The following is a 27,626-nucleotide window of genomic DNA, read 5'->3' as shown; positions in this document are numbered from 1 at the left end:
TAAAGCCACTTCTGAACAGTTTGAAAGTCAAACCATAATGGAACATCTGAAAAACCCAGGAAGAAACCGTTACTTGTCAAAACTCATAGAATTCTGTTAAAAGTGGTGGACTTTAACCTCCTGAAATGTTCATAGCTTTGACGCCTTATTCAGACAAGAATCCTGAAAACTCAGCCCAAACGGTCAACTTAAAATAGACCAAAACCCAAAAACCACCACCTGAAAATCCCTAGCACTGGGGAAGAGACCTTCATGAAATATTCCATAGAAAACAACAAAACGAAAAGTTGGGTCTTTGAGAAAACACTTGAAAACAAGTGTTCTTGGTAAGACTCCAAACGAAGGGGTCCACCGCACAAATGAGCAGTTTGAGAGAGGCCGGAGCAAAGCTCGCCCCAGACGCCAGAGACAGAGACTGCGGACCTCGCTGTGCAAACGTGCTTGAGACGAGCTGGACGGGTGCCATGGAAAATGCGCTAAAATTAGTAAGAAACCGGAAACCTCTATCAAAGGGGAAGAACCGGGAGCTCTTCCCGCAGAGAGAGGGCTGGCGCCCCCAGCCCCCCGCACCCCAGGCTGGGGGCAGAGGAGTGAGGACGGCCGCGGGGCGTGGTGCTGCTCCCTCCGTGCAGGAACTGAACTCTGGCAGCCCACGTCTGTCCGGGCCTTTTCCCGGGCCTCGGGGCTCGGACGCTCACGTTTCTACAGCGGCACGAAGAGCCCAGAAGAGCCCCGGCAACCGCACGGTAGCAAGAGCGCACCAAGGCGCGCAGGGGTGCGGAGGGCTCGGCGGAAGACGGCGATCCCCGGCCGAGGCCCCGACCCTGTGGCGGGCTGTGGGGTCTGGCCAGCTGCAGGCGTCCGTCTGTCCGCTAGCTGCAGTCCGTCCGCCCGCCCCCCCCCCCGCCCCCGTGCCCCACCGCTGAGAGCCGGCGCTCCTGCAGGACGGGGCTGGTAGCGCTGCGGTCCCGGGCGAGCCCCGCGGGAGTACGGGTCGGGACGGGGCGAGGACATGACACCCAGCGGCGGCCGAGGAGGAAGGCTGGGGCCGGGACCCAGGCACCGGAACGGGCCCTTCCCGCGCGACCCACAGAAAGACCAGCCGGCACAGACCCGAGAGCCAAGCGCGAGAGCGGAGCACGGAGCGCTGCGACCGACACGCTGTGGGATGTGCCTGTGGCTCGCGCCGCCGGCCCGGCTCGGCTCCTGCGCTGGAGGCGAGGAGTTCCTGCGCCAGACGCAACAGGGCAAACCGTCGCGGTAAAATGGACAAAGCGCATCCCTTTGCTAAATGTGCCTTTATTTAAAGGCCACTCTAGGATCGCTAAGCCTCGGGTCAAGGGAAGGTGACCAGCAAAGGCCAATGACTACGGACCATCAAGGAAATGCAAATTAAAACTCAAATAAGAGGTCATTTCATACACACTGGCAAAAATTTAAATCTCGCTCTAGCCGGTGTGGACGAAGATGAGGAGTGACAGGCGTGCACACACAGCTAGGGCTGCTGTGAACAGACGTGCGGATTTGGGCAGGTCACTGACTGAATCTGGGAAAAACAAAGATAAGCACATCAAATGACCCCGTAATCACGATCCAACGGCCTAAGGAAGCGGTTCTCAAAGCGGGGGCCCCGGGGCCAGCAGGCTCTAGCGTTCCCTCACCCCAGAGCTGGTCAGAAACGCGAATTCTCAGGCCCTGTCTCTGACCTACTAGATCAGGAATCCTGGGGTGGGGCAGCCCTCTCGGTGACAGGGTGGCCGGGAACTCTCCTCCCGTGGACCAGGATGCATGAGAATGTCCTTAACAGTGCAGTTTTTAAAACTTTTGAGAAAGCACTTGAAACCAGGAAAACCCATTACACCACGAACAGAGTTCCGCATATTCATTCAGTAGATCTAGAAATGATGTAAGAGCGAAAAGGAACAATTGAGGCTGAACGGGCCGGTGTGGACAGTGAGCAGGAGGCCTGTGGGGAAGGCTGGTGGCGGAGGGGCCAGGCGGGGCCCTCGGGCAGGGCCTTCGCAGGGGAGGGTGCTGCGTTAGTACTCGAGCTGGGTGCTTAGCACACAGGGGTTTATGTCATTCCTTATACCCCTGGGTATGTTTGGAATATTTCATAACATTAAAAAAATATATATATGAACTAAACGTGGCAAAGTATTAAAATGTTAAATCTGGAAACGAGTATGGGACATTTTCAGTTCTTTTCTGGATATTTAAAATACTTCCTAATTCAGTAAGAGCCCATAATGGATCATGGTAAATGTCCAAGTTCTAAATAAAACCCTCATGAGGAGATAAACGCATAAGCTGGTGATTGTGCTTTGAGATACTCCTCCAATCAAGATGGTACCCTAGGGGGACACGAGATGAATTTTAGTTTGGTGCATTTTTATCTGTTCTCTCTTCTCTAACTTTGCTAATCTTACCAGCAGCCCACACATCCCCTCCTCCTCCTTCCCAAGCACTGGGTCCATCCCGGACATCCGCGGGCTGAGTCAGAGCATCTCAGGGCACAGGGGGGCACTCCTGACTCCAGGATTCAACTCTGCTGAATTCCGGGAGGACCCCCGGGAGCCCGAGATCCACTGCGGGGACGCCCATACAGAGCAGGGCGTCTGCAAGCTGAGCTACTCGCTACCAGCTGCATCTTCAACATAGCAGCGATAAAGACGCCAGAAGCTGGTCCGGACCACCCCCGCTCCCGCGCCCTGACCACACTCAGGTGGCTCCCAGGTCCCCTCACTGCCGTCGTGGCACTCCACCCTCTGTGGGTTCTCCAGCCTCACCCTGACCCAGGGAGGCCCGAGATCCCTTTACCCTTTACACGGACACTTTTCTGGGTAAAACTTCCCATGCCCTTGTCTTCATTCAAAACTGATGCTTTGAAAAACGTGAAGAATTCAGACTATTTCTGATGAAATACCACGTTCACTGTGGACATTTCATCATCTTGACTGATTCTCCCACACGAAACCGCCCCACGTTCATCCCTGGAGACGACCGCTCCAGGCCACGGGCGCGTGGGACCCGCCGGGCTGGGAAGCCCAAGGGACGGCTCCGACAGCCCAGCGGAGAGATGCGGGTTATCTGTGAACGTCCTTCCGGCTCTGGCTGCAGCAGAAAGCGAAAAAGCCCAAATCTTCCCATTTTCTTCGTCAGTGCTTTCAAAACCACACAAATTGGCAACATGTGCCCGACTCCATTTTTTTTTTTTTTTTAACCTTAAAAAAATGAGCCCAACACTTCTTTGGAATTTGAAGAAGGCTCTTTTTTAGGTGTCCCAAACCACAAAACCTTTTTTTAACTGACGTCTGTTCAACAAGTGCTGGCTGAATGTGTCACTGGACCCGCCCAGAGGGTCCCTGTCCCCAGGGGCTCACCGTCAACAGGAGGAGGGACTTCTGAACCTGTCCTGCTTCCACCACACCGGCCCGCTCGGCGCGCACTCAGGGCTCTCCCTGCTTCATCTTCTCTCCGCTCCTCTGGGCCTACAAACGTGCCGAGCTCCCAGGGCCTTGGGGAAGGTCTGCTGAGCAAAGCCGACCGCGGGGAGCTCGCCGTTCCCTTCGCTGTCCCACCTCCTCCAGGCCCTCCTGGTACGGGGGCAGCTGGTGATGCTCATGTCTGTCAGGACGTGCATGTCTGTTATGGGCTGTTTGCAGCCCCCAAATTCCTATGTTGAAGCCCTAACCCCCACTGTGCCGGGCTCTGCTGCGGGGGCCTTTGGGAGGCGAATAGGCCTAGATGTGGTGGGGAGGGCTGGGCCGCCCCCCATGATTAGCGCCATCTGAAAAGACACGCCCGAGGCGGGGGCTCTCACTGCCACGTGGGGATGCGGCGAGATGCGAGCCAGGAAGAGGGCTTTGTCCCTGGGAATTGGGTCTGCCAGCGCCTTCATCTTGGGCCTGAGCCTCCAGAACTGGGGGAAATAAACGCCCGCGGTTTAAGGCGGCTGCGTGTGGGGCTCGCGCTCAGATGGCCGCCTCGTCACTGCAGCCCACGACAGCACCCAAACCCCTGCACCCAATGGGGGCCGCTCACCCCCAGCGCCAAGCACCGGAGCGAGCGAGCAGCGCACTCGCGGGAGACAGGCTGCCCGACTCTTCCAGACACAGACACGTCCGCTCCGTGGCCTGCAACAGGCCAGAGCCAGCTCCGGAGAGATGGACACTTGTCTTCAAACCTGTGCGACCCACAGACCGACCGCACGATGCGGCCTTCAGTGCACTCTGAGGCGCTCAGATACTACTTTTCATCTGTTTTCTCTGCAGTGTTTCCCTTCCTGGTTTCTGGTGTCTTTAGCCTCTCCTGGGCAGGGCAGGGGGTGGGCCAGGCACGAAAGAGGGGAGAGCGGTGTGAGGTAACAGACGTAAGTCAGGGTGTGCTGAGGGGCGGGGCAGCCCGGGGAGGCCTGGGGAGAGAACGGAGGCTGAGGATGGACAGATCGGGGGGGGGGGGGGGGCGTCTCTGGGGTGCCAGGAGGTGCCAGGAGGCAGGTGAGCAGGGACGGCCTGGCCACACCCCTTCTGAGGCCCCCAGGTCTTAGAGGCGGGTTGAGGGACCGCGGCCCCGATGCCTCCACTGCCCAGCTGGTTCCTGGGGAGCCATCGAGACGCAGACAAGCGTAGACATGCATGCACCTCGACGGACCTCACGCAACACGTATACAGGGAAAGAATCCGCACGCAGCGTGGACCGGTTGGACGCGGCACGCCCACTTCCTGACGTGAAGACGCTGCTTTGGCCGCGCCCTTTCGAAGAATTTTTGAAAACACGGGGCATGATCGCGTGCGATGCTGAGATAAACACGAAACCAGACACACGCACAGTGCAACAGCAGCTACGTACGCAGCCTGGAAAGAACCACCCGAAAACATAACAGAGATTCTTCTGTGCTGCAGAATTAGGGATAATGTTTGTCTTTTTTACTTTTTAAAAAACACATTTTATGGTTTCTGAGTATCTCCAGCTAAAGCCAGGAACTACCGGAAGACATACAACCCCAAGACAGACGTGGCAGGACGCGCCCACCCTGAGTTTTGGGGACTCACACCGGAACGGACCTCTGGGGACTTTACCCCACACCTGCCCGGGGGACGCAGTGTGACGCCGTCTCCGTGCCCCCAGCGAGGGCCCCGCTGCCCGCGACCCCCCCACTTGCCTCTCCTCTCCGCTATCTGCAGGTAACCCGTGGACAGGTACTGCTCCATGTCCTGCTGGAAGGCCTCCTCGAAAAACTTCTGCCGCTCCTTCAGCTTCGCTTGCTGGGTGTGCTCCGTCTCCAGGACCTTCTGCGCGTGCTCTGCGTCCAGGTCGGCTGAGGAAACAGACAAGTGCGTCAGGGGCTGAGAGGGACGGAGACAGGGAACGGGAACAGATCTGGACCCCCGGGAGCCTACAAGCTGAGAGGCTGGTGCCTCCTCGGAGCCAGTCTAGGTGCTTCCTCGGGCCAGGGCATCCCGGGCCTTCGCCTGTGCTGTCCCTCCCGGAACGACCTTCCCGCCACCTCTGCACCGTGTACGGGACAGCAGCTCATGTGCCAAGACTGGCCTCTCCGTGAGCCCTTCGCCTGACTCAGGGGAGACCTGCCACTCCGTCCTGAGGCCTCTGCGTCATGGCCCTCCAGCTTCTGAAGCTTCTAGCGACAGCCCGGCAGGTGAGACTCGGGCCGCAGGGCCTGCGAGCGCTGGGGAGGGACAAGGACGTAGCCGCGGGTGCGCGGGTCCTCTTGGCTTTGCTGCTCACCAGCCACGCAACCTGCCCGACGACCGTGGACTCCCCGGGCTTCACGGGGCCCATCGGGATTTGGGACAGAGACAGGAACCCCATTGTGACATGCGACTTCAACGGCATAACATGGAAAGAACGTCGTGACTGAGGGGCCTTGGAGTCCAGGCCGAGCCAGGAAGAGCAGGCGACAGCTGTGAGTCCCACCGGCCCCAGCAGCAGCGACTCACCAGCAGGACCCCTGGCGGCACTGGGTCCGCACTCTCTGGGGCCTCCCCGCCCTTGGTGACCCAACGGAGACATCGGAGACATCGCTGACGACACCTGGGTCAGGTGAATACCATCGCTCACCCTGTCCGCGGGCCACGGGGCACAAATCCCCGCGCCCCCTGTGTTTCACGAGGCAGCCCCCAAGATCCCCGGCTCCCCGGGGCTCACATCCTGTAGAACCCCAGATGGTGACCGCATCCGACTTCACTGCCACAATCAGCTTCCGCCCCGCGGGCAGGCCTGTGCCGATCCGGCTCAAGGCCCCCTACATTGCTCCCAGAGAAAGAGAAGTGACCAGGGACAGGCCCCCAGGCTGGCTGAGAAGCGACGAGGCCAGACGGCAAGGAGCGCAGGCGGGTGTCCAGGGACGGAGAGCAGTCCCCAGGGGCCACCAGCATGGAAGCAGGGGCCTTGCTGGAGCTGCGGCTCCACCAATACGCTGACGGAGCGCGGAAGCAGGTTCCTCTCCAGACTCCCTGAGCGCAGCCTGCAGTCGGCCTGGGAGGTGCAGAGCCTGGATGGCAGAGCCACAGACAGGGCGCGGAGACGCCTGTGTGGTTCCTTCCACCCACGAAGTGTGTGCTGGGCTCTTAGGCAGCGACGTGGGAATACTCCAGATACACCCGTCCGTCCAGCCCCGGCCAAATCGGACTGGCTGAAGGATCACAGAATGACAACTTGAGTTACTTCCTTTACACAAATATTCTGCAACAACTACCTGGTGGCACACACGATGCTAGAGGCTGAGCTGGGCGGAACAGAACGCTTCGGCTACCTAACCGCTGAGCGAGAAACTGAGGGGCCCGAACACTGGAACAGACACAATTCCCCACAGTTTTCCTCTGGGGAGGGTCCCATTTTTGGGGCGTCAGAACTCCTAACTTAAAAACAAAAACAAAAATGAATCCACTTAAAAAATGGACAGAGAACCTGAAGAAACATTTTTCCAAAGAAGACATACAGATGACCAACAGGTACATGAAAAGATGCTCCAACATTACTAATCATCCCAGAAATGCAAATCAAAGCCACAGTGAGAGATCATCTCCCATCTGCTAGATCGACGGCGGTCACTGAGGAGACCAGACGACAGGTGCTGGCGAGGATGCGGAGAACGGGCGCCCTCACCCGCAGCCCGTGGGAAGGCAAGCTCGTGCAGCCACTGTGGGAGACGGTATGGAGGGTCCTCACTCAAAACTAGAACTACCCTACGGTCCAGCACGCTCCCCTCTGGACCACATATCCAAATGACATGAAAACAGCGTGTGGAAAAGGCAGCTGCACCCAAGCATTACTCATGGTCGCCAAGACAAGGGGATAACGCAAGCATCAAGAATGAATGGATGGGGGGGGTGCGTGTCCACACACATACAATGGAATACGGCTCATTCAAAAGGAAGAAGGAAATCCTGCCATCTGTGACACCATGGACAGACCCCGAGGGCGTTATGCCCGGACAAGTCAGGCAGAGAAAGACAAATACTGCAAACCACTGAGATGTGGGCTCTAAAAAGGCCGAACTCGCAGAGCTGGAAGAGCAGCGTGGTGGTCACCAGAGACCGGGTGGTGCGGGAAATGGGGAGAATGGGCCAAAGGGCACAACCTTGTAGTTAGAAGAGCTCTCGTGTAAGACACTGTGCTTATAGTCCACAGTGCTCTATCATAAACTTCAAAGTCACTAAGAAACTAGATCCTAAATGTTCTCACCACAAAAAAGAAATGACAGTTTTGCGAGGTGACGGCGGTGTTGGCAAATGCTTCAGCGGTAATCACACTGCGAGGTGCTCTTGCCTTGAATCAACACGTACGCCTTAAATGGACACAATGTTATCTGTTGATTATATACCAACAAAAATCCTGAGGGTGTTATCAAGTGACTTTTTTTTTTTTTTTTAAAGTAGGCTCCATGCCCAGTGTGGAACTCCCGACCCTGAGATCAAGACGTGAGCTAAGACTGAGAGCTGGATGCCCCAGTGACTGAGCCCCCTCCAGGCACCCCGGAATGATTTTTTTTTTTAAAGATTTTATTTATTTATTTGACACAGGGGCAGGGGAGAGCAAGCACTTAGCAGGGGAAATAGCAGGCAGAGGGAGAGAGAGAAGCAGGCTCCCTCCAGAGCAAGAAGCCTGATGTGGGGCTCGATCCCATGACCCTGGGATCATGACCTGAGCCCATGCCAGCCACCTAACCAACTGAGACACCCAAGTGCCTGCCCCCAGCAGTGATTTTTTTTTTTTTTTAGATTTTATTTATTGGACACACAGACAGAGATCACAAGTAGGCAGAGAGGCAGGCAGAGAGGGGGGGAAGCAGGCTTCCTGCTGAGCAGAGAGCCCGATGTGGGGCTTGATCCCAGGACCCTAAGATCATGACCTGAGCCGAAGGCAGACACTTAACCCACTGAGCAACCCAGGCGCCCCTACAGCAGTGGTTTTTAATGACAAAAAATACACAGAACTTGCAGTGAACAGTCTACGAGGCCCACTATGCTTCGCCCTCATCAGTCGCCTCACCACCTCCATCCACTGACAGCCAACACCACATTTCACAAATGCTGGGAATGATATACCTTAAAAACTCAGTAATGGAGTTTGTTTTTTTAAAGATTTTTATTCACAAATTAATAGATTATTATTTTATTTATCTTGGAAGTAAGAGAGAGCATGAGTGGGGTGAGGGGCAGAGGCAGAAGCGGGCTCCCACTGAGCAGGGAGCCCGATGTGGGGCTTGATCCCAGGACCCTGGGATCATGTCCTGAGCCGAAGGCAGACACTTAACTGACCAAGCCTCCCAGGCACCCCAATGGGGTATGGTTTTAATCCCAAATCAGTTACAGTCTCCAGGACTTAGAATATTCTGGGCATTCTTCTTGTATTCTATCCTACATCCAAGCAAGGAATAGAAACTAGCATTAACTAAGCAACACCAACAGAAAGGAAACCTTCCCGACTTCATATAATTACAGGTATTGGCCCTACGACGTGCCACTGTTCACACTTTAATAATCACTGTGGCATTCTCTGTGTTTCCACGTCCCCATCTCATAGGCCCGTTTACAGGGAGCCGGTGTGGAAGGAGCGCAGGTCTGGACTCAGTCCAGGTCGGGTGCGCAGACATCCCTGAGGCTACTTCCTGCAGACCCTGCAGGTTCCCTTGCCTGCACCTCTCTCCATTTTTCTGCTCAGGGTGCTCTTGGGAGTCATCCAACGGGTGACGGACATCAGTGTATCAATGCTCCAGCGTCCCATGCTTTGGACGGGCGGCTCCAGGAAGCATTCTGAACACTTCTCGGAGATCCTGGGGGAACTGCAGCCCCTTGGCTCTGCTGTCCACTTGCATAAGGTTTCCCTGTCTTGGCTTTTCCTCCGAGCTCACGCTCTGCGTCCTCACTCCTGCTCTCTGGGATCTCCTCCCACACAAACGACCAGGCCCCGATTCCCGAGGAACCCACGCTAACCCATCCAGGACGAGCTGTCATGTAACTCTCTGCGTGTCCACGTCCTCCTCCGTACGAGGAAGGTAAAAACACTCGGTAAGGGGTTGGCAGGACTCAATGAGGGAAGAGATGGGAATCACCAGGCGCACAGCACCAACCAACAGTGACTCCTCCTACCAGTGCCATTTGAGACAGCGGCCTCTAGAGCAGGAATATTATGAAAAGGACACCTGAACCATCACCCCGTGCCAGGACGTGTGCGACACTGAGAATCACACCAGCCCTCTCAGCCCCACTCGGGCACTTGGGCATCAGTCCCCTTCCAGGGGCCTTACTAGGTGTGCACGGGACTGAGCGGACTCGAAGAGGGGAGTGAGGGGACTAAGGAGGATGTGTTTTCGTTTGTGTCACTACAGCCGCCAAAACCTCTGCCCAAACACCTCCTGGCTGCCGCGTGCATTGGAGTAGGTCAACCCGGACAGATGAGAGATGCTCCAGACGCTTAAAGCAAAGTTAAATTCATCTTAAAAAAAATAATTCCAGGGGCGCCTGGGTGGCTCAGTGGGTCAAACCTCTGCCTTCGGCTCAGGTCATGATCCCGGGATACTGGGATGGAGCCCGGCAGCATCGGGCTCTCTGCTCTGCGGGGAGCCTGCTTCCCCCGCCCGCCTCTCTGCCTACCTGTGATCTGTCAAATGAATAAACTCTTTAAAAAAAATAAATAAAAATTCCAGAATAAGCAGCTCAGAAACAGAGATCAATGTAGAAATCATCAAAGGGGTTTTCACTAAATAACACCTTGTGGGGGCGCCTGGGTGGCTCAGTGGGTTAAAGCCTCTGCCTTTGGCTCGGGTCATGATCCCAGGGTCCTGGGATCGAGCCCCACATCAGGCTCTCTGCTCAGCAGGGAGCCTGCTTCCCTTCCTCTCTCTCTGCCTGCCTCTCTGCCTACCTGTGATCTCTGTCTGTCAAATAAATAAATAAAATCTTAAAAAAAAACAAAACAAAACAAAACACCTTGTGTTAATCGAATTAAGACTTTCTATAGACAGTTGTACAAGCTTGAAAACGTTCATTCTTCTCAACACTTCTGCTTCAGAAGTGCAATTTTCTCCTGCTTCTGAATTCTAAGTCCTATGGGTTTTTTTTTTTTTTTAAAGATTTTATTTATTTATTCATGAGAGAGAGATGGGCAGAGGGAGAAGCAGGCTTCCCACTAAGCAGGGAGCCCAATGCTGAGCTCGATCTCAGGACTCTCGGACCATGACCTGAGCCGAAGGCAGATACCGAACGAGTGGACGGCCAGTCCTATGGTTTTTTTATCTTAGGTTTTCTATATTGGAATGAAATCCAATCACGTGTCATCCCTCACAAAAGGAGGGGTAGATCACGGAATTTAAAATGCCTTAAAAAAGAGGAGAAGATCATTGTTTTTGGTTTTCAAGCATGTGACGCAGTCGTTCTGGAAATACTGGCGACCGCCCGATGTCGGCTTGTCCCTGACTTCCGAGCTGATCGCGTGGTGACAGTCACTGTGGTGACAGTCGCTGAGCAGCACGGCCACCCGAACCAGCTCTGCGGTCAGGGGGACGATGAAAAAGCCACTGACGAGTGGCTCAGCCATGCAGAAGCTGCACCGCGGACTGGGGCCTGAGCAAGAAGGTTCTAGGGCCTCGGACTGCCCCACGGTCAGCCAGCTCTCGCCCCCGGACAGCCGCATCTGGGGTGCTGCCCCGTGGGAGGCCGTCTGCGGGAGGATTTCAGAGCTAGGGGTTTCACAGCATCCAGATTTTAGAATGACTGTGGGAAAATCTTAAATTTTCTACAAGGAAAAATGACCCCTTATTCGTGCTTGAGAGGTCATTCATTATACTGGGAAAAGACAAATACAAAGATTTTAAAAAGAGCTTCAACATATGACCTTAAGGTTAAAAAGAAAAAAAAGAACGACGCATGCACAAGCAGCACTAGCTCTCCCACCGGAAGGCCGGAGCGGTCACCAGCACGTCACCAGCCAGGTCTGCACCCCCACGGTCGGCCCTGCTTCCTGTGACTGCCACGTCCCCTCCAGATGACACTTTCTCACAACAACAAACTGGTATCAGCAGTTCTCAACTGCAGGTTTCGTTGGGCCGTAAGAGTTGGGGGCAGGTGTGTATGTGAATCCACTGAGCTCCTTCCTGGACTGTGTCAAACCCCTCCCCGCCTGTGCCTGCGCACAGAGCTGGGGGCACTGACAGACGACAGGTGAGGAGGGCTGAAATGGCCCCCAAACCTGCGGGGAGCCAAGAAAGGGACAATGTAAGGAAAACAGGTGAAACCTTTTGGGTAGAGTTGACCATAATCTCGTGAATCCCAAAATGTTAGAAGAGAAACAGGGAAATTTCTTAAGTATGAGAGTTAAGAAAAATGCTGGTAATCTCCTTATATCATTTAAATATCCAGAACATTTTTCATTCGAGCTAAATAACCAAGAATAAAAATAAATTTAAAATCTAGAAGATATTTACAATTCAGATGTTTTTAGACGGTTAGAGTGTAAGAATTCTGTGATAGTCAAGTGCATGTGACAGGATCCAGGCAGATCACGTGACCTCTCTGTACATTTCTAAACACAATCAGGTAAGCGGGGGTGCCTGTGGGGCTCAGTTGGTTAAGCCTCCGACTCCATCTCAGCTCACATCTTGATCTCAGGGTCATGAGTTCAAGTCCCACACTGGGCTCCACGATGGGTGTGGAGGCTGTTGTTTTTTTTTTTTTAATTTTATTTATTTATTTGACAGACAGAGATCACAAGCAGGCAGAGAGGCAGACAGAGAGAGAGGAGGAAGCAGGTTCCCTGCTGAGCAGAGAGCCCGACGTGGGACTCGATCCCAGGACCCTGAGATCATGACCTGAGCCGAAAGCAGTGGCTTAACCCACTGAGCCACCCAGGCGCCCGTTTTTTGTTTTTTTTTTTTTTAAGGTAAACAAATCCCTTTCCTGATGGTTTTTAATTAGAAACTTAAGGGCTGACAGACTGTCAAACCACACGACCACTAAAAGACCATACTAAATTCTATCTGTATGACAGAATTTAAACTCTGGGACTAATGTTTTTCATGCTTCTAATTATTTGCATTTGTCAAGAACAGGGTATAGAGGGCGGCCCCACGCACCCCCCCCCCCACCAAACCTCCACCAATGCGAACATCTTAGTTAATTATGGTGTAACATCAAAACCAAAATAAATGACACTGGTACAACCCCCAGAGGTCATTCCAATTTCATCATTCACTCCCTTGAGTGTGTGAGCATGTGCGTGTGGGGGGAGCTCTATGCAGTCTTATCCCACGTACAATCTTACACAACAAACCACAATCAAGACACCCAGCTGTGCCAACCCCCCAAGGCCCCCTCATGTTACCTCCTGTGACCATACCCTTCCTCCCCAACCAGGAATCTGGTCTCTAAATCTATTAATTATGTTATTTCACAAATGTTACAGAATGGAATTATGCAGTATATATCCTTTTGGGACTGGCTTTTTTTCACTCAGCACAATTTCCTCGAGGTTCATCCCAGCTGGTGCACATGCGGATAATTTGTTTTTTTTGCTGAGTCCACGGTCTGGATGTACCACAGCTTAACCGTTCACTCATGGAAGGACAGCTGAGTTGTTTCCAAATTGGACTACTACGATAAAGCTGCTATGAACATTTGTGTACCAGTTCTTGGATGAAAATAGGTAATTTCTGAGATTAATGCCCAAGAACACAATTGCTGGGTCATAAGGTACGTGCCCGTTTTTTGATTTTTTTTTTTTTTTAGTTTTGAAAGAAACTGCCAAACTCTCTTCCGTAGTGGCTGCTCTACATTCTAGCCCCGCCATCAGTGTATCCGAGACCTCGCCAGCACGGAGAGACCTTCCAACTGTAATGTAGGAAATCTGTCCTTTCCTCCTCCTTCTCCTCAGAGTTTGTGTCTATTAGAAATAACTCTGGGCTTCCTCTTATTTTCAATAATTCCTATTTTTCTAAAGGTACTTTTAGTTCCCTGAGATATTTCTTCCCTCTGTCCCCCCACTTTACTTTTCATTTGGACTTAATAAATATTTAATTTTGGAAAAATTATGTTCAGAAACTCAGGACTCAGATGAAGGCAAAACATACAAGATTTCTCTCCCGTGTTAAAACCCAGGTAGTTCTTCTGTTTTTGTTTTTACTAGTTAGCAGTAAATTAGTTTTCAAAATAAGGTATACTCATACTAGCTTATAAGTTTTCAAAATAAGGCATACTCAACCATGTTTAAAGTCTGCCAACCTCCTGCCCCAACCTTAAAAAAAAGTGAATACAGATTGTCTTAACTAGATCGAAAACAGACTTTTAAACTAATGGTTTCCTGGAACTGGGGTTTTTATATGTCCATTTAAAAAATTTCAAATTCTGCACCCGACATTTCTACAGTTTTTAACAGTTTTCTTCTAGCCTTCATCAACAATTAGTTGTTGAGACAGACTTGTAAGTATTGTAAACCATACGTTATTTCTACGAAAACTATAAAGCAGTAAAGAGCCCTTATTCCTCAGGATTGGTATTTTTAAGAAGATTTTCTGCGCACGGAGAGTTACCGAAATTTTTCAAGAAAGTTAAATGACTTTTTAAGAGAATTTTTCCTTACCTCTGACACACACCTGCATGTGCGCAAACACACACACACACACACACACACACACACACACTCCCCTTATACACATTTATAGGAAACCATAATTTTTTTCACATGCAATTAAGAAAGGATGTTCCTTACCTACAGTACAGTAGTGTTGTAAAATGGTAGGTTTTGCAGACAGAATAACTAACTTTCGGACAACAAAGCGCTCCTTGCAAGCCCTGAGAAGGCTTTCAAAGCTCGGTCCTCCGGGACAGCTCCTAGAGCAGCTGTTTCCTAAACTCATGTCACCGGAAACAAACACAAGTCCATCTAAACTTCTGGCACATTTTACAATTTCTACCAACCGCCCTGAAGGAAATGACCACTATCCAGAGTATGAGTAAAGCAGAGTTTTGTGTGCACAAGGTTTGCTGAAAACCGTGGGGGCAGAAACGCTCAGAAAAGACAGCTTGCTGTCCTTCGAGGGAGGGACAAGGTGCTCAGAAGCCACCCCCAACCTCAGTGCAGCCGTGAGCCTCTGGGCCCCACCATTCACCCCTCCAGGCCCGGAGCTTCCTGTCAGTGAAAATGGGGGTGGGGGGGCAGGGTTCAATGACTTCCATAAGGAGGTTACATCCAATTCTAAATACCACGCTTCTATTTTTACTTGCAAAATGGTGACTGGGGCAGGAAGAGGCAATCCTAAATCCTGTGTCCTTTTTGGTAAAATTATATGAAAACCAGATTAGCAGTAAGAAATGTGGAACCTTTTCAATTAGACAGTGACATGTCGAGAAAATTAGCTTCAACCAGTAACAAAAACCTGGTGGTATTTCTGCATTCATTTTCCTGCTTAAACAATGATTAGAACCCAAAAGCTTCAGATTAATGGACAAGTGAGAAGTGCAGTCTGCGGCCAGAGGCTCTGTGAGTTATTAACCTGTCGGCATAGCCACATGCTGGGGTGCGGGGGGAGGCTGCCAGGAGAGCTTCGTGGCCTGAATATGAGCGCAGGGAGCGCCCAGCCTGTGGCATTTCCTGCAGGGGATCAACAAAGGACCCGATGGCCAAGATGAGTCACCATTGAAGGCAGTGGTTCGATGCCATTTGAAAGTGCTATCATTCTGGGATACTGTTTTATACAAACAGTACATAAAAATGATAAAATATCAAGCCTATCTCATGATATCCTAGTCCTTGGATGATTTCCAATTTTTTTCTTATAAGACTGGGGAAAAAAAAAACCAAACTCCAGTCTCGAAGCTTTGTGTTATAAATATTTGGACAAGAGCTTGATTACGTAGAATTTTTAAGTCAGATCTGACACTTTCCCGAATTTTACTTAGGGTACTGACCTACTTAATAAAAATTATTGGGGTGGGGGCGCATTAGATCTTTAGAGGAACCCTTTCCAATTCCAAAGGTATTTTTCTGTTACTACAGGAAGGACCATAAAAAGTATAAACCAGCTGCTTACGTCTAAATGTGGAAATCAGCTATTTCAGAGCTCATTCACATGGGTTACGGAGATGGTAGGCCAGGGGTTCTCAACCTTTCGTGGCATCAAAATCAACTTGAGGGCTGGTGAACACAGAGATTGCTGGGCCCCGTGCCTGGAGTTTCTCATTCAGTAACTGCTGGGCCAGAGACTCTGCATTTCTAACCAATTCCCACATGATGCTGACGCTGCCGGTCTCAGGACCAGACTTTGGGAACCGCTGCTCTAGGTGAACTGTATCTGTTCTTCCACTTCGTTCAAATTCTTACTTTGTGCAAATATTTATACAATGGAAAAAAAAATACATGACGGGGAAGCTGCCACACTTCAGGAAAATGACAGAAATGTCATCTCCTTGATGCTTTTCAAACTCTCTGGTGTATCATCTAAAAAGGAAAATCTCCAGCAGCAAGTGAAATGCAGAATCATAAACCAGAGTGACCTATGGTCATCTTTACTGGTGAGAGACAAGTATTTTCGGGGCAGGAGTCCCTCTGGAGCAGCTCGATCTTATTCTGTGGAATCCCTTTCCAGCCCCTGCTCAGTGGCCTGGCGGCTTCATACAGCAAGAAACAAAAATGTGACCAGATCCCGTCAGTCCGTCAGTCTCCTGGATTTCTGCCTACAAAGGCTGGTGCAAGTGAGTCTCTCCCCACCCCCCTTTCCCTTTCCTAAATTTGGATTAGCAGAAGAAAGTATTGGTGGACCTGGATCCTTGGGTATAGCAACTTCAGTAAAGATGCATCGTAAGTACCCTTAGTTTCTATTGACCTGTTTCCTCCCAGAGACGGTCACAGGCTCTATCCTCTGTGTTGTCTGTCACGAGGAGGAGAAGCACAGGGCCCGATGCAGGCACAGGCTCTGTGCCTGCTGTCCTAGCTGGTGTCACAGACTGGGCAGTTCACAGCTCTCACCAGCCTGGCGCCTGTTCAGACAAACGCTGCCAGGAGGTAAAGGCCTTTGCTAAGGGACATCTTCGGCACCAAGGCCGTGTAACTAGCGGGCAGCACCCGAGCACTTGAATGCTCTTAGAGAGCTGACCACCTAATGGAAAATCTGTGCGACAGAATAAGTTGGTTACAAAATAGGTTTTTGTGACACTAGGTCACCAAGCAACCTAGAGAAAATTTCTGTGCAATGAGGTACACGGTAAAATACCACACGATCTCTGACCCAGTGGCATATCCCTCTTACGAATCGGTACTGGCTCCGGGAGACCCAAAGCTTAGCTAAAGCTCTTGGTGTGTATACAAGAAAACTGGCTGCAGTTTTCCTTTTGTTGTGTTCTGTGTCTTCAGAGCTTGGCTTCACCACTAGTGAGGACATATACTCAGGTCTCTGCCTACCAGAGACGCGGGTACCAGTATGGTACAGCCAAACAGCGGCTGAGCAGCAGCAGCATTCTGTCTGTCTGCTCTAAGGGGAACCTGTTATAAGGGGTCCCGGTCCACAAGGGGCCTTTGCGGTCTCAACCTTCACTGTCACTAATTAGGCTGGCAGAAATGTGGATTGCACCTCATCTGTGGCTAGATCTTTCTCAAGCTAATGCTTTGGCTGTTGGACATCTTTTGTGGCCCCATGCAAATCTTAGGATTATCTGTTGAAGCTCTATGAAAAATGCCATTAGCATTTCATAAGGATCACAATGAATCTTTAGATGGCCTCAGGTAGTATGACCATTTAACAGTATTAATTCTCCCAATCCATGAATATGGTATACCTCTCGATCTATTTGTATCATCTTCAATTTCTTTCATTAATGTCTTATAGTTTTCAGAGTACAGGTTTTTCACCTCCTTGGTTAAATTTATCTCTAGGCATCTTATTCTTTTTGATGCCATTGTAAATAGGACTGTTGTCTTAATTTCTCGTTCTCATGTACAGAAATGCAACAGATTTATATATATTAATGTTGTACACTACAACTTGACTGAATTCTTTTATTAGTTCTAAAAATTTTTTGATGGAGTAGAGTATGTTTTTGCAGCACTTAATCCATTTACATTTAAAGTAATTATTAACAGGTATGTGCTTACAGCCATTTTGTTGATTGTGTTCTGGTTGTTTCTGTACTTCCTCTCTTGCTCTCTTCCCTTGTGACTTGGTGATTTTCCTTAGTGTTGTGTTGTACTCCTTTCACTTTATTTTTGTGTATCTATTATAGGTATTTGGTTTGTGGTTCATGAGATTCCTGTATAATATCCTATGTACACAGGCTATTTTAAGTTGATGGTCATTTAAGTTTTGACACAGTCTAAAATGACTACATTCCCTCCCTGCTTCCCCAGCTGATGTTTTAAGTTTTGGAGATATTTTACATCTTATTTTGTGAATTGATGATTTTATTACTTTTGTCTCTTAATAATCATACTAGTTATGTAGGTGGTTGATCTTTACCTTTACTATATGTTCACCATTACCAGTGAGAATTTTTCTTTTATAATATTCTTATTTCTAATGATGGCCATTTCTTCTCTATTTTAAAAAGGCCCATTTTGCACCCACTCTGGAAAACAGAGATTCTGCAAAAGTTAAAAATAGAACTATTCTATGATCCAGGGACCACACAACTAGGTATTTACCCAAATAATACAAAAATGCGAATTTGAAAGGATACATGCACCCTGAAGTATATATAACCGCATTCTCTACAATAGTCAAATTATGGAAACAGCCCAAGTGTCCTAAACCGATGAATAAAGAAGAGATGGTACATATATAAAACACACACACACACACAACATGGAATATTACTCAGCCACATAAAAGAATGAACTCTTGCCATTTGCAACAACATGGATGGAGCTAGAGAACATTAGCCTAAGTAAAATAAGTCAGTCAGAAAAAGGCAAAGATCATATGATTTCACGCATATGTGGAATTTAAGAAACAAAGAGCAGGGGCACCTAGATGGCTCAGTCAGTTAAGTGTCTGCCTTTGGCTCAGGTCGTGATCCCCAGGTCCTCGGATTGAGTCTCATGTTGGATTCCCTGGTCAACAGGGAACCTGTTTCTCCCTCTCCCAACTGCACCCCTTGTTTGTACGGTCACACTCTGTCAAATAAATAAATAGAATCTTAAAAAAAAAAAAAAAAGAGCAAAGGGGGAAAAAAAGAGAGAGAGGCAAACCAAGAAACAGATTCCGAACTATAAACCAAACTGATGGTCACCAGAAGGGAGGCGGGTGGGGGAATATGCTGAAAAGATGACATGTATTAAGGAGCACCCTTGTGACGAGCACTGGGTGATGTAGGGAAGTGCTGATCACTATATGGTACACCTAAAACTGATATTACACTGGATGTTCACTAAGTGGAATTTAAATAAAAACTTTAAAAAAATGAAGAAGTCCCTTTAATTTTCTTGCAAGGCCACTTAGTGGTGATGAAGTCCTTCATGTCTTGCTTCTCTGGGAAACCCCTATCTCTCCTGAGTGGAGAGTGGTAACTGAGTGGTAACCTTGACAGGTAGAGTATCTTGGCTCTAAGTGCTTTCTTTCAGCACTCTGAATATATGATGCCGTTCCCTTCAGGCCTGCAAAGTTTCTGCTGGACATCAGCTGACCATCTTATGGGGTTGTGGGGAGATTCCTGGTATGCAACCAATTGTTTTTCTCTTATAGTTTTTTTCTTTTTTTTAAAGTAGGCTCCACGCTCAGCGTGGGGCTTGAATTCACAACCCTGAGATCAAGACCTGAGCTGAGATCAAGAGTTGGAGGCTTAACCAACTGAGCCACCCAGGTGCCCCTCTCCTATTGCTTTTAAGATTGTTTTTTACTTTTGACATTTTGATTATGTCTTCCTATGAGTCTCTTTGGCTTCATCTTATTTGGAATTCTCTGTACTTGCTGAGCTTGAGTGTCTGTTTCCTTCACCAGGATAGGAAAGGGTTCAGCCATTACTTCTTCAGATAGGTTTTCTGTGCCTTTCTCTCTTTCTCTTCTCCCTCTGGGACCTCTATAATATAAATGTTACTATGCTTGATGCTGTCCCAGAGGCCTCTTAAACCTTCCTCATCTTTTTGATTCTTCTTACTTTTTGCTGTTCCAGTTGGTTGATTTCCACTGCCTTGTCTTCCACATCACTGACCTGTTCTTCCGCATCATCTGCTCTGCTGTGGAGCCCCCCCGTGTATTTTTCATTTCAGTTACTGTATGTATTCTTTGGCTCTGGATGGTACTTTTTAAAGTTTTTTACTTCTTTGTTGAAGTTTGTGTTGTGTTCATCCATTCTTCTCCTGAGTTTGATGAGCAACTTTATGACCATTACTTTGAATTCTTTACTTGGTAGGTTGTTGATCTGTCTCCTTTACCTCTTTTTCTGAGGTTTAGCTGTGTTCATTTGGAATATATTCCTCTGTCTTCCTCCTTTTGCCTCTCTGCACTTGTTTCTATATCTTAGGTATGTCAGTTAAGTCTCTCAGTCTAGAAGGATGGTTTCATGTAGGTGTCTTCTGAAGCCCAGCAGTGCAAACTTCCCCCAGTTACCTGCACCCCTGGGTGCTCCAGGCGTGTCGTCTGTGTGGGCTGCATGTGCCCACCTACTGTGGTCGGGCTACAGTCAGTGCAGATCTGCTGGTGTGCATGCTTCCCCCGGCAGAGCTGTCTGCAAGGCCTGGGCGAGCTGGTGTGTGGACTTGGTCCTCAGTGCAGCTCTGCAAGGTCTGCTGCAACTGCTGTAAACATTCTAGTGTGTGGGGGCTGGTCCCCTGGGGTGGGGGCTGATGGGGGGGCACCAGTCTTGGACTAGGCTACCTGCTGGGTGTGGTGGTGTCAGGGGCCATTGGGAGGGGCACTGGTGGTGGCTGAGGCCACCCACTGGGTGTGGCAGGGCAGGAATTCCTTGAGAGGGACACTGGCCAGGTGGGCAGGTTGGGAAGGGCAAGTCCACAGGGGAGCCCCAGGGCAGGGCAAGCAGTACTAGCACGGTAGATGGAGGGTGTCAGAAATGGTGCCCACGAACACCCAGCCAGCCACATAGAAGATTAGTGAAAAAAATAAAGGCACCTACCAGTACTTCCATCCCTAGAGAAAGTTCCAAAGATCCCTGCCCCTCCTGCAAATGCTCTAAACTAGTCAGTGACTCTCCTTCATGTGGAACCAAGGCGAATTTCAAAGTGCTGCCTCCGAGCTGGGCTGGAGAAGGAGCAAGGCTATACCTGCGGCTTTTAGCAGTGATGTCTGTTTCCCACAGGTCTGCGTCTCTCCCAGAGTTAAGCGCGCTGGTTTTCAAAGCCAGACGTTGTGTGGATTTGTCTTCCTGGCCATGTGGGTAGGTCCGGTGTGGGGCCGGGACCCTCCAGTCCTCAGGGAGGGCCTCTGGGGTTGTGACAGCCCTCCTGCTTGTGGGTCACTGGGCTCAAGGTGTGGGTCTTGATTAGACTGTGTCTCCATCCCTCCTACCTGTCTCGATGGGGCTTTTTCTTTATAATCTTAGTTGGGGAAAATCTGCTGGGCTCGTCTTCGGGTCATGCTTAGCCCCAGCTGTGGCACCTGTAGTTATTTTGACAGGTCTGAGGCAGGTGGCAAGCCGGGGGACTTTCTACTCCACCACCTTGATTCTGTCCTGCCTTAGACTTTGAATATCACTGACGAATACGCAGTAATATTTGAAACAATCACCTTTAGAGATGCTTTTACTTACACTGCCCCAAAATTCAAATTAAGTAATTGAAAAAAATTACACTCTAGAACAACAGTTTCGAACCTTTTCAAGTGTAAAAGCAGGTGTACTTTTACAGACAATTTACTAAGAAAATATATTACAGCAAATCTATTAAGAATTCAGTAGCAGGGGGCGCCTGGGTGGCTCAGTGGATTAGGCCGCTGCCTTTGGCTCAGGTCATGATCTCGGGGTCCTGGGATCGAGTCCCGCATCGGGCTCTCTGCTCAGCAGGGTGCCTGCTTCCCTCTCTCTCTCTCTCTGCCTGCCTGCCTCTCCATCTACTTGTAATCTGTGTCAAATAAATAAATAAAATCTTTAAAAAAAAAAAAAAAGAATTCAGTAGCGGGGGCGCCTAGGTGGCTCAGTGGGTTAAAGCCTCTGCCTTCAGCTCAGGTCATGATCCCGGGTCCTGGGATCAAGCCCCGCATCGAGCTCTCTGCTCAGCAGGGAGCCTGCTTCCTCCTCCCTCTCTGTCTGCCTCTCTGCCTGCTTGTGATCTCTGTCTGTCAAATAAAATCTTTAAAAAGGAAAAAAAAAAGAATTCAGTAGCACTTTCTTTTTTTGAGAGAGAAAGCATGTAGGTGTGTGTAGGAGTGGGGGAGGAGTGGAGGGAGAGAGAGACTCTTAAGCAGCCTCCCTGCTGAGCGTGGAGCCTGATGCGGGCCTCGATCTCACGACCCTGAGATCATGACCTGAGCCCAAATCAAGAGTCCAATGCTTAACCGACTGAGCCACCCAGGCGCTCCTCAGTACTAGCACTTTTAAAATGACTGAATATTTCCCACGACATTTACACACACTGGAAACAGAACTCTGCATCTATTTGCCATACAAAACATTTATTGCATGGGACACAAAACTCAATGTGGTTCTGGAGGCCAGGGCCCCTCATTTTAAATGTCCTCAAGCCACAAGTTGGAAATGTCAGCCTCTAGAAGATTCGGCAACAACAGTCAGATCTCAGAGTGCCTGAAAGCCGATCATATCTGTTGGAAATGTAATTATTTCCAGAAAATACTTTAGAAATGGGGATTTATCACTTTCGATTGCAAGCTATTGAAAACTCACAAGCGGGTGACTTATGAATAAGTTAGTATTATAAATGGCAGCCATAAGCCCTCACTGCCAGCTAATAAGACGGCGATGAGAGATGGGTTGCGTGCTTCCTGGGAAGGCTAGTGGGGCAGCCGGCGGGGATGGCAGGAGGTGGCCCCCGAGCAGGGCCTTGAGTCCTGAAGCAGAGGAAGAAGATGCCTGAGGAAGGGACCAGCAGGGGAGCTGCCGACACGTGGGGGTGGCCTGCTGAATAGTCAGCTTTTTCTCACTTCCCTTAGTGCTCCTTCCTGAAATTTCCCCAATCGGAGATTGATATGTTTTTACATGCCTCTTCTAAGTCAGCAGAATATGGTGTTTGGGAGCTTTGAGAAGATTCTGACACTGAAAAGTGAACACAAATGAGGTTTGCCGCGCTTGCTTCCTCCCTACCACTTCTCAGAGTAACTGGGGCTTGATGGGGAGACGCGGGCGGGGAGACAGACGAGTCTGAAGAAAGGAGGAGCAGGAGGGGAGCGGGCCGCCGCTGTGAGGGCCTCGGTAGGGACTTCTAGCCACGAAGGCTTTAATGCCTGGTAGAAAGAGGAACCAGAAGATGAGAGAGACAAATAGGAAACGTCAGGGGTGCATACTCTTGACTGGAAATGGGGTTCAGAGAGAATTCTGAGAATTTTTGAAATATGCCACTTTGGCGTGGAGATTACTTTGAGCTGAAAGCAACTGAGAAACAGCAGGTGCGAAGGGAAAGCTCTTTAACCTTCCCCTTTCTGTCTAAATGGGACATGTGAAGTGTTTCCCTCTCACATAACCAGGAAGAGGAAGGGGAGTCTTTCTTTAAGATTTTATTTATTTATTTCAGAGAGAGAGAGAGATCACAAGCAGGCAGAGGCAGGTGGGTGGAAGGTGGGGGGGGAGCCGCTGAGCAGAGAGCCCGATGCAGGGCTTGATCCCAGGACCCTGAGATCATGACCCAAGCCGAAGACAGAGGCTTAACCCACTGAGCCACCCAGGCGCCCGGAAGGGGAGTCTTAATCCCCAGGGATGACTCGCCATCAGAGACGGCACCGACTTGCGTCTGTGTGGGGAACCTTAGTGAGTAACCATCACCTGCCACTGGGTCCCCCCATCTATGGACCTTCCTGTACTTTACCACCCCAGGCGCCTAACTCTCCCTCTTTGTCTGGGTCTTTTCTGTTTATCACCCTCTGTTCACTGGGTATATAAGCCCATGGGTATGACTGCGGCCCGTGGGTCTTCCCTTCTTTTCTAGGAGGGCCCCTGTGTGCATCTAAAAATTAAAATGTGAACATCAAGTAACATTTGTATGCCTTTTCTCCTATTAAACTGTCTTTTGTCTGTCTATTTCCCAGGGCCCTAAGCACTAGACGTAAGAGGCAGAGAAGAAAGTTCTTCGGTTACACTTTCAGCTTGGCAGCCTTAGTGCCGATGACGAATCAGCAAAAGTCAGATGAACCAAAGGGTCACGATCACAAAGTGCCAAATGTCCAGGGGCCGGGAACACCAGCTGCACCCGCTGATCTCCGCGGCAGGCTTTCACCTGCTGGCCTGACCGCAGAGCGGCCTGAGGCCGGCACAGCAGGCCAGATGTTCAGGAGGCAGTGAGGCAGGAGAGAAACAGCCACGGCAGCTCGGGGAACGAGGCCCGGCTGCCAGGAAACACGGGCAAGCCCTCAGAGGGGCTGAGAACAGGCAAGCATCCTCTTTGGGGCTAAACGTAGGGGAGGGAGTGGCTATGTGGAGCTCTCATGACGTCAGACAGGTCCATACAGTTAGTGCGTACTCAGAAACACCTGGGCTTAACAGGATGCACGGTGACACAAAAAGGCCATTACCCTGGGGCACCTGGGTGGCTCAGTGGGTTAAAGCCTCTGCCTTCGGCTCGGGTCATGATCCCGGGATTCTTGGATCAAGCCCCACATTGGGCTCTCAGTTCAGCAGGGAGCCTGCTTCCCCCTTCCTCTCTCTCTGCCTGCCTCTCTGCCTACTTGTGATCTCTGTCTGTCAAATAAATAAATAAAATATTTAAAAAAAAAAAGGCCATTACCCGGGGACTGGGGGAGGGTTGGCTGAGAAATCTGGGAAGCCTTAAAAATAGCGTTCTTCAAAAATACTAAATCATCTCCAAATGATCAACAAAATACGGCTTCTGAATCACTTCCCAAAATTCCTATTTACAAAATGAAGCAATAAATCTTTCCTTCAGGGTAACAACAACCCACAGTATGCAGAGACCGAGGGAGTACTGAGAGTTTACTCAGAACAGCATTAACCTGTAGGCTCTCTATCCATTCAGCACATGCAAGAGACTATGGGAACTCCCTTGTTCGTACTCAATTAAAATCACAGCAATTCACACACAAGATTATTTTGTTGTGAGGAGAGTAGAACATCAATGGCGTTAACAATCCTAAAATAGGATTCAATGTTATGAAAACCGTGATGTGACCATGTCCTTTTCACGAATGATCCAGAAAATGTCAACACTCCCTAGAATGAAGGCCTGCCCACACAAGCCAATGAGGTCGTTTTGGAATGTTGGTGAGATCAGGAGCTGACGACCAAGAAAGAACTCTTGATCCATCTTTGGTGCAAAATGGTGGTTTTCTTAAAGCCTGGGGACGGGACCCATGGGCAGAAAGAGCTGCACTGGGGTTGTCGGAGGTGGCTGATTATATACCTTCAAGTTGGGAGGGGGTTAGGGACAGAACAAACCTCCCAGGTAGTTTGGAAGCAAGGTTTCCAGGATCCTGAGGGCGCCAGCTATTGTAAGGAAAAGGTCATTTATTACTGTTTAGTAAAAACTCCATCATGAGACTCTTGAGATGTGTATCGGTGGGTCATACGCTTGGGGGAGGACTGCCGACATGTATCTTGGAGGGGACAGAGATAAATGGAGCTTCCAAAGGAATTTCTGTATGTTTAAAGTAGACTCACAGGATCCCGGGGGCAGAGGGGGCGGGTTAAGATTGCCTTTTGCCCTCAGCAAAGTGTCAACATCAAGGCAGCTGAGTTCCCAGAGGAAGGTCACTCTGCCTGTTTCAAGGACTTGTCAGTGCGCTCTAAGTAGTAAGGAACTTTAATAATTTTTCTTCTGCCTTTGTTTCTCACATTACCAATCCATAGGAATAGGTTGTTTTTGTGGGGGGTATTCCGTGGTCTTCCACTGCGCTAGGCGCAAAGCGGGAACTCAACAGTGACCGTGAAATGAGTGAACAGACGACTCATTACGAGATGAGAGAGAGAGAGAGAATGAGAGAGAAGGCGCAGCCTTCAGGAAACACCCACTCGAGAGAAAGGTTTAGTCTAAGCCAACACACAATTACTTTCATTTCATCACTGTCTCTTTTTGTATATACTCGTAAGCAGGAGAGAAAAAACGCACCAACAAAAAAGGTTCCCAACGTTTGTCATTTTATGAAAAAGTCTGCCTACAAATCTCGTGAAGCAAGCGGAGTTTCTTCTGGGAGACTAACACAGCGGGGGCCCTTCTCTTTCACCTGTCCTTTAAGGAGGCTGGTATATAAACTAAGGCCCTGGGTAATGAGACAAGATTTTAAAGCACTTAAAAAAAACACAAACATCCTACCGTGTGAGGTGACAGGTGATACAACATACGCACTGCTCTGACCTCAGGGGAGCGGACGGCGCACAGCGCTGCAGAGAGGTTACCTGATCAGCATTTGGGGTAAACAGTCTCAGGACTCTGAACGTCCTTTATCCATCGGCCCCCGTCTGCATGCGACCAACTCTGTTTACTCTTCGCACACAAGGCAGATAATGACAAGGCTCCTGTCGACAAACGGAGCTTTCTGCTTGGCTCAGCTTTACTATTTCATAAATTTACTTATAAAAACCCATGTGGGGGGCGCCTGGGTGGCTCAGTGGGTTAAGCCTCTGCCTTCGGCTCGGGTCATGATCTCGGGGTCCTGAGATTGAGCCCCGAATCAGGCTCTCTGCTTGGCGGGGAGCCTGCTTCCTCCTGTCTCTCTCTGCCTGCCTCTCTGCCTACTTGTGATCTCTCTGTCAAATAAATAAATAAATAAAATCTTAAACAACAAAAAAAAAACAACCCATGTGGGTTCCTTTAGAAAAAGGCTCACAGGTCCGATAGTTGATTTCTTTTTTTTTTTTTAAAGATTTTATTTATTTATTTGACAGAGGGAGAGAGGGATCAGAAGTAGGCAGAGAGGCAGACAGAGAGAGAAGGGGAAGCAGGCTTCCTGCTGAGCAGAGAGCCCGATGTGGGGCTCGATCCCAGGACCCTGAGATCATGACCCGAGCTGAAGGCAGAGGCCTAACCCACTGAGCCACCCAGGCGCCCCCGATAGTTGATTTCTTATGTCTTTTTCATTCCCCTCACTTCCTGTCCTAACCCTAACATCTTCCATTTGGGATTATGGGTATGCCATGAGGCATGAAATATTTTCCAATTTACTAGAATCGCCTGGCACTCAAAATTTACCTGCATTTACCATTTTAGACGTTACAAAGTAAGATGACCCAGCAAAGGGATTTCAACATTATGTTCTATTTTCCTTTCCTTAGAGCGGGTGTTTCATTACCTGTATTTCTCTGTAACTCCAAGAAAAACCTTTCTCTCCGTATACTTCGGAAAACCACAAAAAGGGCAAGATGTTCTCTGGTATCCGTTTCACAGACAGAGTAGGAAGCACTTAGTACAAATAATACATTTTAGTTTTCTGAGTAAGACACTTCTCACCCTTGGCCTAGAAATCCCAGCGCTCTCTGTCGTATTTTGAAGGATAAAATGAATTAGATTTACTGTAATCCCTTTGAGAAACAGTAATTTGCTTCTATTAATTCACCAAGTCAATCAGAGGACACTCACGGAAAAGCACAGAAAAGATTCTTCCATTTTTGTGTTTCAAAACTAAAATAAAAGCTCAGTGTTTAAACTGGATACTGCAGTCCTTGAAAATGTCTTGCGATTATCTTTTGTTGAATTAGTGGATTATAACCTCACAGTTCGTGCTGCCTTCATGGTTCTCTTGTATTCATCAGACTCGGTGACATTTCCCCCATGACTTCCTGAATTAAGAGAATAGGTGGGTCAGTCCTATGCTACCAGGACCCCAGATTAGGAGCCGCGCTTACCCAAAGATGTGTGTGTAGCGGAGTGGTGAGCATGTTGTATGTACTTTTCTTTTTTTTTTTAAAATGAATGGATGCATCAGTGAATAAGTAACTTGCTTTCGATTTTCCCCAAAGTCTTAGGAAGAAGGAAAGCAGTGAAGGTGTTTAAACGAAATTGCTGGGTGCAAACTCTATCTCCTGGAAAAAGAGAAACCCAATGAACACAAC

The 27,626-nt window shown here is 49.4% G+C and overlaps 1 protein-coding gene across 2 annotated transcripts in view; it reads right to left on the bottom strand.

Moving 5' to 3' along the window:
• The window catches only part of DTNBP1 (dystrobrevin binding protein 1), a 134,093-nt gene that overhangs the window by 6,142 nt on the left and 100,325 nt on the right, over positions 1–27,626 (bottom strand). For both annotated transcript variants that reach the window (XM_047734114.1, XM_047734115.1), the window contains exon 8: positions 5,165–5,320. In XM_047734114.1, the coding sequence (XP_047590070.1) occupies positions 5,165–5,320 (156 nt within the window). The remainder of the gene's footprint in view (positions 1–5,164; positions 5,321–27,626) is intronic.

The sequence above is a fragment of the Lutra lutra genome, chromosome 6, assembly GCF_902655055.1.
Source record: "Lutra lutra chromosome 6, mLutLut1.2, whole genome shotgun sequence".
NCBI classification, from domain to species: Eukaryota; Metazoa; Chordata; class Mammalia; order Carnivora; family Mustelidae; genus Lutra; species Lutra lutra.
This window is presented reverse-complemented; position numbering and strand designations above follow the sequence as displayed.